Below are 14,587 nucleotides of genomic sequence, written 5' to 3' on the forward strand. Positions count from 1 at the left end.
TTTGTCGATATGGTGACAGTTCACTGGACTGAAGAGATTTATGTCTTTAGCTCAGACAGACAACAATTATGTCTTTGTTGCCCCCTCAGCTGTGTCCTGTACCTGCGTTCCTCTTACTTCATTACGTTAAAGCAGAAAAGCAACATGAGCTTAGATGTGGGCACACACAGGTCAGAGATCAACAGAGATTATGGGCTTCAAATAGGCTGCGTAGCCTCTGACTGTACACACGTGTGCAAACACAAACACCCTGTGCCAGCCACTCTGTCAGGTGGCCTGGAACGTGAGCTAAGATCTGAGTTCACCTAAGGAAGTACGCAAACTTGTTTTTCCACTAATCATTAGCCAGGCCTTGATTAACAACACATTGCAGCGCTGGGAAAGCTCATAAGGATTGTTCCGCATCTTGCTGGACAACTAAAAACACATCAAAGATCATTTCCGTAATCTTTCCGTTAACATTTAAAAACAATTCATGTTGACTTTATTTTATATTTTACCAGTCTTTTGGTAGAAAATGTTACACTGCTTATAAAGTTGCTACTACAAAGAATAAAACGGTGTTTCTTCTAAGTGCATTATTTTATTGGCATTACATCTTCATTCAATCACTCAGTAGGTTTTGTATTCCTTTTTGCAATTATAATAGTACTAATATGTAATAAAAAAAGAGCTTGTTGTAATACAAATAAACACGGTCTTGCAGTGACATGGAACATCTTTATATGTAATTCAATCCAGAAAACACCTTCAGCATATAATATAACCGAGTTATAAGTTAAAGAAACGTGTTAATAGATATTTAATCTATAGTAAATTTCATAAAATCCATATTGAGCATGAAAATATGCCTTCACTTTTAGACCCTCTTTTCAAATATAGACTTGGTCCAACAGTTACAAAAGTTGGCAAAAATAATTAACCATCAAATATTCACAAATTAAACAGTGAAGTGGATTTTTGTTTAAAAGCGTAGCTATTATATTAACTCAGTTGAATATTTATTTTAGTTGATGGATATATGTAAAAAAAAAAATATATATATATATATTAGCATGTGACTGACCTACACATATACTCCTACATATTTGGTTCCAACAGTTTGCTAATTTGCAGTGTAAAGCTCCTTATACATATTAACTGCATATGGTGGGAAAACTACTAATCAGTTAAAAAGAAGAAAACACACATTTTTAATTTTAGCATCCAAGTTTAGTTATTTGATCTGTGTGTTAGTATGCACGTTGTATGCTCAAAGCTCAATATCTCAAAATCCTGAACGACAAAAAGTCTTTCTTGGTTGAAAAACAAATTTTAAAACACACTTGGTGATGAGAGCAGGAGAACGGGCAGGATTTTAAAGTGTCGTGCGAGAGACTGCAGCTCAGACATTTTGAATACCTCTGGAGAAAAGTATGAGGAAGCTGAATGAGGTTCCAAACAGGAAGAAAGCAAATGCCTCAGCAGGGACGTACTGTACTCTCGCAGGGCTTGTTTCTATCTTGGCTTGTAGTCCTTGTGATCTCCCGATTCTGTTTTCCTTCTCACATTTTCATGTTGACATACTTTGGCGTCGCCTCTAATGTAGTAAAATGACTGAGAAGGAAGGTGTACTGTGGCTACCCGAGTGATGCAAATTAAATTTCAACTTCCCCTGTTAAATTCTTCTGGAATGAACTGCTGGTGGCAAAAATGCTGTCAAATTTTTTGCAGGCTTTCCAAACTGGTTATGCTGGTGTTACAGATTCACATCCCCTTGGATGACAAAACAAGAATTGTTGATTTTTATCTTTAATGATGTCAACCTGTTTGCTGTTAGCTCGCAGTCCGCATTCCTGAGCAGTACTGTTTTTGTCTTTATTTTCTGAGCTCTTGCACTTAAAGTGGAGGTGTAGGGATTTCATTGGGATTGTTTTCCCTCCTACATTTAAAAAAAAAGAAAAATCTCTATCAGAATAATAATTTCTCATCTGTTCAATTCAAACACCAATTCTTCACACAAGCACCAACATGGTCCATTTCCCCGAGCTGATTTTTTTTTCTCTTTCCTTCAATAGGAATACAGTATGCGTAGGATGAGCGTCTGTAGTTCATCATCTTATCTGTGGAAAATGTAAAGAAAGCGGCCTAACCATAAGCATAAAAAAGGCCTTCGCTGGAGATGCTAATTGCACCTCCTCTCTGGTTTAATCCGTTGCTCCTTCCACCTCCTCCTCTGTGGTAAATGACCTATTTTTATCCGCCTTTGTTCACTTTCTTTTAATCTTGTGGCGCTTTGGCCAGATCAGGCCGGGCTGCAAATAAGCATCATCCTGCATGCTCTCTTCACTTCCTAGCATGTGTAGGCGCATGTTCTTCTTCTCCTGCTCTTATCCTCTTCCAAACTGCGTGATAAAGGCGATCCCATCTGAATGCCACTCTCCCACTGCAATCTCCACCTTCGCCGTTTGTTTGCTCCCTGCTCCGCAGAGAGGTGTCCCGCAGCTCCCTGCCGCAACACGCAGAGACGGCGACGCTCCCTCATACATAACTCAGAGGGAAATGAGGGCTCAGAAAATCGACTGATTTGTCTTGTGGGTGTTTGTTTTTGATCCGTTTCTCAATGAGGCCTCTGTGGACACGCGGGTCTTGTTATTCTCCATTAGAGCAGTATTTAACTTCTTCTGTTGCCTTTGAGACGTGTGACCGTCTTGCGTGGCCAGCAGCTGGTCCATGTCACAGTATTCGCGGATCTTATCGATTTTCTACTGTCTCGTCTTTGAAATGTTTAAGAAAATGGTTTGACAGAGATTATACGCTGCACTGATGAATCATTTTCCATCCATTTGATTGTTTATTGATACTTACGGCATTTTCAGACCCCGACTCACATGCGGAGGAGTGCATCATGTCTACAATCTTATCAGGCTGTGTCATCTGCACACACACAACACTGTAGTGAGAGAATTAAGCATGCCTCTTTAATATGGATGACTAATCCCTGAACCCTGATGTCCTCAGTAGTTTGGATTTTGGACTTGGAAAAACTTGGAACCATCTAAACAAAGACAAAATTGTTGATACCCTTAAATGAAAAACCCATAGATGTCACTGAAATAAGTAGTTGTGTATATATAGATTTTAAAATTAGAGAATCAACATTGAAAATCCAGCATTGCTTTTGAATCGTGGACCAAAAGAATATCATTAAAAACTAATGAATTTGGCCTGGACAAAAGTGATGGTCGCCTTAACATTCTGTTGCACAACCCTTTAAAGCAGTCATTCCTGTTATCAACATACATCCCGATAATCTGGACATGTCGGTCTGGCATTAAAATGTCACCTGACCACTTTATGTGGAGATAAAGCCATGCCAATGCCTGGGTTGTCAGATTAGAAATCAGCAGGACCGCTGGTGTTCCTGTAATATCGCAGATGCTTCCTGTCATTTAATTGCATCGCTGTCCAGATATAAACATGCATGAGTTTCATCTGAGTCACAACTTTATGAAGTTATGTCAGCCACCGACTTTTATAATCTTAAATTGGTTACTTAACAGATGTGATATGAGAGAAAAAGAAAACGAGATATTAACCCATAACACAGCAGGACAGAAACGCATTAAAAGCTGCACAAATGTGACTTGGCATTCCAGAGGCTTTGTGCTTTGAAAGAGTAATTGTATAATGAGCAGACTGCAGCAGTTTCAGTCGGGTCCAGAAACGACAGTATAACATTTTTTGAGAGAACGCCCCCCACTCCCCCCACCCACCCGACATCCACGTATCAATAAATCACAACTGTTGAAAAAACATTATCGCTGAGGATAAAGAGGGTTTTTATCTCAAAGATTCCTTCAAAAGAATACTTCATTTCAGATAGCTGCTTAGCAGCTCTCATTTTGACAACCGCTGTTTCTTGTTGATATGTATTTTCCCCCCCACTGAGTCATCCAGGTGAGGCTCTTCGTATCTCTGTGTTCAAAGTGTCAAAGCAATGCAGACACAAGTGTCTCAGGCTCTGGAGGTAGTCTGGAGGAAACATTCCTTAATACAGCTTTGTGTGTGTTTGCATCTGTATTTAACACTATCCACAGACAATTGGATCATTTAGGATACATGTTGGCACCAGATATAAACTGGGCCTGACTGTGTTTCCTGGTCCTGTGTGTTTTGGTCATTATACTGTAGAAGGAAACATGAGCTGAACTGAGCTTTCAGACAATAGGCAGCACATTTTGCTCCAGAATACCTCGATGGTCTTAAGAGTTTATTGTTCTCTCCACAGATTCAACCTGAAGACTGCTTCATGTTTCACTCTAGGGCCATTAGGTGAAGATGGAGCTGTGATTGGTCAAAAACCTCCAGTTTTGTCTCATATAGCCAAAGGACAGTATCCTAAAAGCTTTTTCACCTGCCATCATGCATTTTGCCCAATTACAGCATTTTTCCTTTCTGATTTGCTGTCCAGACTGTTGTTCCCCTTTTGTGTCCATTAAGTCCACTTTTTCTTAAACTAAAAAAGATGCAATATGACACTAATTAACTTTGATCCTGGAGTTTCCCTCTGATTTCTTGTTATTGGCTCTCTTGTTACCATTATTATTATTATTATTATTATTATTATTATTATTATTATTATCAATTTATTCAATTTGCCATCAATTTTCCTCTTGCGTCCATGCAGGTAGGTTGCTCAGCCGTAGTTACAGGAACATGTAGCTGTGTAGAGAAGGTCTTACATTCTTTCCCTTCAACAAACTAGTCAATAATTTGGTTTCTCAGCTCCTGAGACGGCGCTTTCCTGCGGTCTAACATGTTAAGTGTACCACAAACCAAAATGCCAGACCACACAAGTAGAGTGACTGACCGGTAGCAAGATTTAGTTTTTCATGCCCAATACATACTCAGCTTTGTTGGGGGGTTTTTTTAGCAAAAAAAAAGGTCAGATTTTCAAAATAAGCTTGTCAAATCAGTTTCTAAATTCTTCATAGCACTGGGTAAAAACATTGTACATGGTGAAATTTTGATATAAATGTAAAAAAAATATTGGGTTTGAGCCACAGAATTGATGTAAATGATAAATATGCATCATATTTCAGATGTAATCCAGATTAAGGAATATTCACTGAAAGTGTTTTCTGAATCAAACAAGTCTTCCTTGTTTAATCTTATTCATATGAGACATGCATTTGCTTCAGTGGGTTTTGTGACTGTATATTCACACTTGAGCTATACAGAAAGTGTACAAGTGAAGAGTCGGGCTGAACAGACATGCTACATGTTGGCACATCTTCTTCAATAGGAGTGATGCATGGCATTTCTTCAGTTCCCATGTCAGGTTTCACAGTCAGAAATATTCCAAAGAGTCAAACATGTCTTCTTTTTTTTTATGAGTGAAAAGTGTTTGACTTCTTTCAGGCCTCTGCCCAGCAGTGTGAAGCAACAGGTATTGGATTGGCAGTGCTGCATTAGTCAGTACATCCAGAAAAAACTCCAGTCAGTCCAATAACTTCTCAGACATGTTTAAAAAACAAAAACTTTAAATTGTGAAAATTGTAGCAGTCTATGTTTAGATGGCACTTGGCATATTTGAGTCTACCTTTTTGAATCATTCTCATTTCGATTCCTTGCCCTCTGCCTTCTTTTTGTCAGTTGACTTTCTTCCAGTTATGTGTTGACCGTATATGTTTGGTTTCTCACAGGATTTGTCACTGTGAAGGAGATGATGAGAGTCCTCTGATCACACCGTGCCACTGCACAGGGAGTCTGCGCTTCGTCCACCAGGGCTGTCTGCAGCAGTGGATCAAGAGCTCAGACACCCGCTGCTGTGAGCTCTGCAAATATGAGTTCATCATGGAGACAAAGCTCAAACCACTGCGCAAGGTGCGACTGACTGTGTTTGCATTAATTTAAGGAAGAGCCAACGGACCCTCACTCCATTTCTTTGATAAATTCACTCAGGGTTTTGTTCTGGCTCCATTTCCAAATGTTCTTACTAATTTGGCAAGCCATGAAGCTGAAAAACTGTCTCCAATCTGTCACACAGATAACACAACCATGACTGTGTGCTTTGAAGCAGGGCACTGTAAGAGAGGAAAATGATTCACTTGAAATGGCTTAGAGGAAGCATACATCTTTGAGAGGCTGTTATCAATTGCTGTGGCCTGAAGATAGCCGGACACTAATTAAAATTTTTCCACCCCTCATTAACTGCACAAAAGGCCTTAAACAAATGCTGCTCTTCTAATAGCTCCTCAACCCCATGGGTGATTGTTGACGTTTTTCACACACGAGCGTGTAGAGAAGATCACGATGAAATGGGAATGATGGTCACGGCATGAGGTGTCTTTTAACTGAGGATTTAGGTCGTGCTGCGACACGCTTTTAATGAAACCTACCCTGCAATTGGACAATTTCATGACTGGAGTAATGGATCTGGGCATTTTGAAAAAGCACAGCAGTTATTTGCAGCAATAATCTGATTGCACTTACAGTTTTTATTTTTAAATGGCTGGGCTCTTTTCCAGCGTTGTTAACAGAGCTGCCTGGCAAACAGCTGGCTGCTCCCCAGTATGCTGGGTTGCAGCGTGCCATTTTTCTTTCTGCATCTTATTAACCTCGCCAAGAAATGCCGTGTAGCTCAGGTCTTCCTCTCAGCAGCTGAATGTTTTACATCCAGTATTTATCGCCAAAAAGTGCCAAGTTTAAAAGAATGCATCTGCTTTCTGTCTGCATATTTTCCATCTGCTGCAGTGGGAGAAACTTCAGATGACGGCAAGCGAGAGAAGGAAGATCATGTGCTCAGTTACCTTCCACGTCATCGCAATCACCTGCGTGGTTTGGTCGCTCTACGTCCTCATCGACAGAACGGCGGAGGAAATTAAAAGCGGTAAGCAGAGTTGCAGATATACACACACACACATAAAAATACACACACTATAAAAACTTACCCTAATCTTCAATAAATGTCTGTGTTAGACCATGCACTGTGTTGAACGAACCATTCAGTAGTGATTTTCCATAATCTACAAATCACTCACTCATGCATTTACAAGACTAAAGATAGCATGAAAGTCTCCCTTGTGGTCAGAGCTTCGTATAATTCATGTGCAGAATCACAGCAGAGATAAAGATCTTTTTAGTGGTGATTGAAAACACATTTATTCATGTTTATTATGAGGCTCTTGAAGGAAAAATGCTTAACTGTTTAGGCAGAGTGCTGTTCAGATGTTTTTCTTGTAAGGGCAGTTCATCGTGAGCTGGGGTGAAAGGAAGAAACTGAGTCGGCAAAACATCCTCACAAGGACAAATGTGGCATGACTTGTGAGCATGTGGTTCTGAGCATTCATTACGCACCATCTGTGTGTGCCAGGGAAAATTACATCTGTCGTCGTGACACATGCATGTACATTACCAAAGCTGAACAAAGCAGCTGACCAACTATTCAGCCTACAACAAATGTAATAATCCATGTGGAAAAAACAAAACAAAAACATTTTGAGGAGGACGTGGGTCATTTTGATAGCTGCTGTTAGCTTTAGTTTAGCACTGGATCAAATCTGGCAACAGACAGCATCTGTAAATACAAAGAAATTCACTTATCTTTTAAATGGATATTTCTTACGGACATTGTTTTATCTAAAACTTGCTGTTGTATAAAACTGTCTAAACTAGTTGAGTGAAATGGGCTTTTTTTTTTGCCTTATTTATTTTTGCCCCATAATAACCACTTACCTCACCAAAATAGTGTCAAAAAATAAAGGGAATTTACTGTTGTTTAAAACTTAAGAAAATAAACCAGTTTGTTGAAGAAGTTGGTTGAAGTCATTTTGCTTTTTTCTTGACTTGCTTACCAAACAAGTGAAAAATGTATCTGTAAATTTTGATAACTAACATTAGCTGCAAATTAGCGTAACATGGAGTAATTGAAATTGACTAAATTCATTCAAATTTGCCACAATTAAAATTAATGTCTAATTAGCTTAGCACATGTCAGTAAGTGTAAAGTAGGCTTTTACAGTAGTAAAGAGAGCTTTTTAAGAGTAGCAATCTCCATGACCTTTAGTTTTTGCTCTTTTCTTCAGAATATGCACAGACACAATTGTGGTAACTTCTCAGCTAAAACATTTCTCTGAAAACATTTCTTTAAACTTTTTTTTATTAATTTCTTGATTTTAAAAAAAGAAAGATGGGTCCTATAATAACAATAAACCTGAATTTCTCTAGGGGCAGTGAAAAATTTTGCAAAAGGAAGTGAAATGGGTTTCGCAATTGTTTGAAACTGATCAAATAAAGTAGCAGGTCAGGACCTCCTCTACATGTTTGATATGCTGCTTCCTGCATCCATTCTGAGCAAATAGACAGCAGCACTCTGCTTAATTGACAGCACCATCAGGACTTAAAATGTAGATGGATGCATTAATGCAGAGCCATTATGGCTTTGGCTGGCTGTACGTCTCCTGTTACTCATCGCTCCATACAGCGTTTCTGAGACGGTGTACAGATGGAGCAGCAGGCTGTTTAAGCTCAACCTGATGAATCAGAAATGTCCGAGTCTCTGAGGACTGTCGGGTTCAGTCACCATGGTGATGTACAGTAATTTCTCACCAGCTCTGCTCCTCTGCTGCTGTTTTTATGCTTTAATTTGCTCAAAGCTGTGATGACCATTCTGATATGTCTGCATAGTTCAGCACCCTAAAACATTTGCTCATAATTTTAATTGATGCAACAGGTTTTGCCTGATGACACACTTTCTCAGATGTTACCACTGTACTGTTTGACCTAATATTAATTTTGGAAATCTGTTCTTGTGTTTTATAATACGTGACGCTCTCTTTACTCATGCAGCCCGAAGAATCCCAGGTAAACATTTCCACTTTGGCCTGTTGACTTTCAGAGTGTGTTTTTTGTTTTCCCCCCTTCCCGTCAACTTTTTGTCAATTATATCCAATTCTTTTCCAACTACACTTTACACCCTGTCCCTCCTCTTTCTACCCTTTTCTGTCTTAATTTTAGGGTAAGCAGCATCTCTCCGTAGCAGAATCTAGACAAAGTCGAAGGACACACTGATTTATCTTCTATGTTATACATTGTGACTAGAGGTTTTCATTAGAGCATACGAACGTAATTTCACTCAATAATTCTCTTTATTCACAAATTTTCATCAAGCAAGGTTTATAATAAAGTGCCTGACATTTCTTTTCAGCTTGAATCGTGCAGTTATCATGCTTGCCTTCTTACTGTGGGTTTGCATATTTAAACTTTTTAACATCAGAGTGAGAATCGGGTTTCTCCACACAAACATGGAATTGAGTTTGATTCCGCTTTGTTCTCAGTAAAGACATTTTAAAAAGAAATATATGAAGGCAAAATAGTTTGCTTGCAAATATGTATACCTTTTTTTGGAAGAGAGGAAAGTAAGGTAAATATTGCTTTTTAATTAACATATTTTATCAGCAAAGATGAGATTTAGTAACTCCATCTTGAAGCTGTACATCCTTGCTAGCTGTGCTGTAGGAGACCAATATTTCAGGTTCTCTGTTGTGTATTATTTTGACAAATATTTATGTTCTCCAATTTTGTAAAAACCCTAAGGCTGCATGTGGGAGTCAAATAAATAAGCAGAAATGCTGCAACTACCCCTAGGGCAAACAAAATGTATTTATAATGTAGGCTGTCTACAACAAATACTGTTCAGTCCTTTCACTCTATCCTCCTTATTTATTTTTTGGTATTTCATCCAAATAACACCCTTTTTTAGCTTTTAATATTAGAAATGAAGATAAGGATATGGAGTAGCATTCACAAATCCCAAATTTTATATTTGCAAAGTCAGATCTTTGCTAAAATTGGGTCAAGTTAGACACCCGGCTGTTCGACATTATATTTATGCTTTTGATTTTATCTGTCTTAGTGGTTGACTGAAACTCAAATCTGTTGAAACCTTATAATAAAATAAACATATGTATAACATCTCCTGTAGATTTTTTAGTATTTTTTTTCCCTTTAAGGGCATGCTGAGAAAATGATCAAGAGTTGTAAGATTTTACTAGTTCTTTATAAAACTCAGCCACTTGCATATATTTTCCTTAGATGTTTACAACTATAATGCAAAGCAAATGTATTGATTACTCTTGATCTTGTTCAATTTAACTTTTTGTTAGAATGCAACTGCAAATTTCAATACATGTTTTGGATACAATATGACAAACCAATGCAATGTAGTTTATAATTGTAAAGTTATAACTGCTTTTACATTTTATACAAAGAAAAATCTGAGGTGTGGCTTATATATATATATATAAAATCGCAATAATAAGTTTTATTGTGATAAAACTTAACATTTTATCACAATAACAGCTGTTAATCTTTTGGGGGTGTGTATTAAACATCTTTGCACATCCACATTTACTCTTCTTTGCAGAATAGTTCAAACTCAACCAGTTATAGTTTGAGAGCGTTTGTGAATATCAGCTTTCGATCATTTACACAGATTGTTGATTAAATTTAGTCCAGGGCCACTTTTAACCCATCAGCTCTGACCTACTTTGTCCTACTGGAAGGTGAACCTCCACCCTGTTCTTGAATCTTCGGCAGCCTCAGCAAGGTTTTGTTCCATGCTTGCCTTGTGTATTGCTCCATATGTCTTCCCATTTTGCTGACCAGTCCTCCCCACAGCATGATGCTGCCGTCATGTTTTAATGTCTGAATGGTGTGCTCAGGATGTTGGATTTCTATTTTGCTTGTTTGTGTCTGAGACAGTTTAGTTTTGGTCTCATCTAAACAGGCTGACTTGTTGCAAACTACAGAGGGTTTTTTTCTAATCCCTCCATATTTGTAGAGTGACTTATTGATGGTTATGCTCTTGGTTATGCTATACTTGATCTGGAGACCTTTGCAACTCCCTCAGAGTTACCTTGAGAATATTGGCAACTACTCATTAATGTTCTTTCTCTGAGAACATACTCAGAAAAAGTATATATAGATGCAAACTCTGTTGGATAACATTAAGGCTTTTATTTAGAGATTAAAAAAGGGCTGACTAGGTATACATGACACCTTTCTCGACTTTCCTTTCTAAAAGATTTTCTACTTTCCACTTTGTTGGTTTATTGTATATAATTTGACATGTGAAAGGTTGTTTAGTGAGGCTCTCTTTGCTACGTATAAGCTTGAATTAAATAATATAGTTCTGCTTTGTGCTTGACTTGTGCACATGATTCCCTTTTTTTTGTCTGGTTCTCTCATCCCCAGGTATCCTGGAATGGCCTTTCTGGACCAAGCTGGTGGTGGTGGCCATCGGCTTCACAGGCGGATTGGTTTTTATGTACGTCCAGTGCAAGGTCTACATCCATCTATGGAAGAGACTCAAGGCCTACAACCGTGTCATATACGTGCAGAACCGGCCGGACACGTGTAAAAAGTTGGTGCTGGAGAAGCCCCCACTCATGGAGCCGAGCCTGGAGAGCAAGGAGGCACTGGCCCCCACCCAGTCGGACACAAACTCCTCCCAGTACACAGAGACAGAAGAATACAGTATGGAGGTCCTCCACGTCTGACACAGAGTTCATTTCATAAGCCTCCCCACTTGTGCTTGCAGAAACTGGCGGGAGGGAAGAGTAGCGCTCGACGTTCCCCTTTCTCTGATGGTAGACCTGACCCACTGTCCTCTCCTGATTCCACCTGCACTCTCCATCCGCACTCTGACCTTTCCTTCCCCAGGACCGGACTGTTTGTACTGACTTCTATAAATGTCACACAAGGCCTGGAGCTTGGCACTCTACACGCACTGTTCGCGTTCCCTGTCGGTTGAGCAGATCAGAGACACAAAGACTCCCTGGAAGCTCATCTTCGATGCGTTTGGAGTTGGTTTTTACCTCCTGTAAGTGTTGGATCAGAACACCACCATACGTGTCTGGAGCGTTCCACATACTGCCATCTCTGCACCGGTTCAATTCTGACCGGGCCTCGGAAATGCATTTAAGCACTTTTTTGTTTTTCTTGAAGCTCTACAACAACTCCTCTCCTCCCTTTTAATTCTCCTCCCTTTTTATTCTTGGATTACCTAAATCTTTTTGTTTTGTTCATTGGGCAGAGCACAGAGAAACCTTTTCCTCAAATGCACATACTCCTACAGACTTCACTTTGATGGCAAAAAAAGGAAAGGTGGGTAAAAGGAGGGAAACCTGCTGAAGGAAATGGAAAGGGTTAACACCCCATTCCTCTGCCCCAACACATGAACTTTTTGAAGGCTTTGAGAATGTAATCTTTTCTAAAAATGATTAAAAACATTAATAAAATGTAAAAAAAATATTTTTTTTACTAGTAACTGGACATTGCAAGAATAATTTCCGTGTCTTGAGAAGGTAATGTGAGCCTGCATTACTTTTTCTTTTTGTTGTTTTTGGGGTTTAATATCTTGTGAATGACACAGTATTTACAGCGTAATATTCCATGTGCAGTTTTTAATGTGAGCTGATGTGTTTGCTTAGTCATGAGACATTACTACTTCATGCCTTGAGAAATGAACAGCTCACTGTTTTCAGTTTCCTATTTTGTTGCTCCCACAGTACAGCCCAGAATTAATTAAACCTTCACAGCCTGCTTTGATTAAGAACCCAGCAGATTGTTAATGTGGCTTTTTAACATTTGCCTCATTTTCGCCTCTGCAGGACAGGGCATTAAGATTCCACCCGTATCCGTTTTTACAGAGAGTTTTTAGAGGACTGGAGAAAATGGATAAATTGCTGTTGAGTTGTTTCCAGACACTCACATGCTCCATTTTGTCTTTTTATAGTATTATGTCACCAGACAGACGGCATTAAGCCTATGATTTCTGGGGGGGGGGGGGTTTCATCACATTACATCCATCTACATGTTATTTGGTATAAAGGTGATCCTTACTTTTATACTCTATTTTCCTCTGAAACAATCTTTACCTTTGCAGCCTGTGTTAATAATAAGAGTGTTAATAATGAGCTGGCTGTGTCGCCACCTGCTGGGGCGCAGCTGAAATTGCACTGTGAAACAGGCAGCTGTTGATTTCTCTAGGCTCCGTTTCTTTCATTTGTGGAAACTCAGCAATGCAAGATTTTACAGCCATTCAAACGACAAAGAACATTTTTAAAAACTGTCACTGATACCAGTGTGCTATCTGTGACCAATAAGGATGAGTTACTGCTCTGCAGCAGCAATAATTTAGAAGCACAGTTTTTTGGGTGGGGGGGGGTTTGTGAGAAAACATACTGTATTTATGTACAAGCCCATGGTGATTTAAGTTCTGTTTAAATAGAAAGCATGAGCCAGGGGAGCTGTCACCACCGCAAGTCAGGTTTGATTAAGAACCAGAAACGCTTCTCAGAATCTTCAATACCCAAAAGGCTCAGTGCAATTAGACAGGTTTAAGAAAGTGCAATTAAGTTTTTTTGTTGTTGTTCTTTTACTCTAAAGTAAAGGTGTTTAAAGGTCAGGGTGTCCTCTGGGTGGAAAACGAAATTCTTTATTTTTGTGCTTGTATTTATTTTGATCAGAAATAGGGTACACTTTGTCCATTTAAACCCACCCTTCTACTTCTAGTTTTTACGCAACTTGCGTCTATCCTCTTTTTCTCTCTCTTTTTTTTTTTTTTTTCTCCAGGCACGTACAAGAGAAAATCTTTTTGGCACTTGCGTTTTGCACAGTTTTCCATTCATATATTTAGTGATTTATTTTCTCTCTTTTTTTTAAAATCAGTTGTTAGAATTTGTTTTAAATATGCAACCAGAGCTAAAAGCCACAACATTTAACTTTTAGAAATGAAATCACCTCGGACTTAAGCTGCAGTTTCCCTGAGATAGAAGATTAAACGTCCACTTTGTGGTTTCCATTTACTTTTAACTCAGGAGCTGGCTCCTTTCATGAAGTTGATCATTTTAATGTAAATTTCTCTTTGATAGTTATTTGCTTTTGACTTAAATTGATTCAGTTTGTCAGATAAGCATGAAAAGCCAGAAGTTTTATTATTGCCACTTGACAAATTACTAGCCTATTGTTCATAATTCATGCCTGGGAAACTGAGCTTCATTCTTACCCTTTCAACCTGAATATTTTACTCTCAGCTTTCTTGTATTTTCCCTTGATGTTTTTTTTATCTTTTGTTGTTTTTTTTTCATAAAACTGGATCATGTCTGAGACTAGTGGAACTTGCATAAAAAGCTCCATTTGTTTACTACTGACTGGACTTGAACATATATGACTGTTTTCCTCTCCTGTCTTATATCATTCCACATGTTTTTGTCTGTGAATTTGCTTTGAGATAGTAACTGTAAAGAGTTTGGTAAAAGTGTGTAAGTTTTTAAGAGAAATCTTGATGTGTTTTCAGTTGATTTTCAATGTTTGAACAAATATGTAGAATTAAAAAGAACATCCAAATAAAAATTAAGTTGGGTCTTTTTCACTTGTGTGTTTTTGATTGTTCCTGTAAAGCTAACAGGATTTGTGAGACTCATACAAATGCTCGAAATGCTTACAATTTCACTTCATTTAGGTTTTTCAGTCAGAATTCAGCTAAATGTATAATGTTGGGGGCTGCACAGTGGCGCAGTTGGTAGCACTGTTGCCTTGC

At 38.6% G+C, this 14,587-nt stretch overlaps 1 protein-coding gene across 7 annotated transcripts in view; it reads left to right on the forward strand.

The window, feature by feature from the left end:
* Nucleotides 1-14,419, forward strand: part of marchf8 (membrane-associated ring finger (C3HC4) 8) — an 86,252-nt gene extending 71,833 nt beyond the window's left edge. For 4 of the 7 annotated variants that reach the window (XM_032552899.1, XM_032552902.1, XM_032552900.1 and 1 more), the window contains 4 exons: nt 5,688-5,868; nt 6,739-6,874; nt 8,833-8,847; nt 11,239-14,419. In XM_032552899.1, coding sequence (XP_032408790.1) covers nt 5,688-5,868; nt 6,739-6,874; nt 8,833-8,847; nt 11,239-11,543 — 637 coding nt within the window. In that variant the 3' untranslated portion in view covers nt 11,544-14,419. The remainder of the gene's footprint in view (nt 1-5,687; nt 5,869-6,738; nt 6,875-8,832; nt 8,848-11,238) is intronic. The other 3 variants (XM_032552901.1, XM_032552903.1, XM_032552905.1) reach the window with 1 other exon arrangement.
* Nucleotides 14,420-14,587: the final 168 nt, after the last annotated feature.

The sequence above is a fragment of the Xiphophorus hellerii genome, chromosome 22 (assembly GCF_003331165.1).
Source record: "Xiphophorus hellerii strain 12219 chromosome 22, Xiphophorus_hellerii-4.1, whole genome shotgun sequence".
Taxonomy (NCBI): domain Eukaryota; kingdom Metazoa; phylum Chordata; class Actinopteri; order Cyprinodontiformes; family Poeciliidae; genus Xiphophorus; species Xiphophorus hellerii.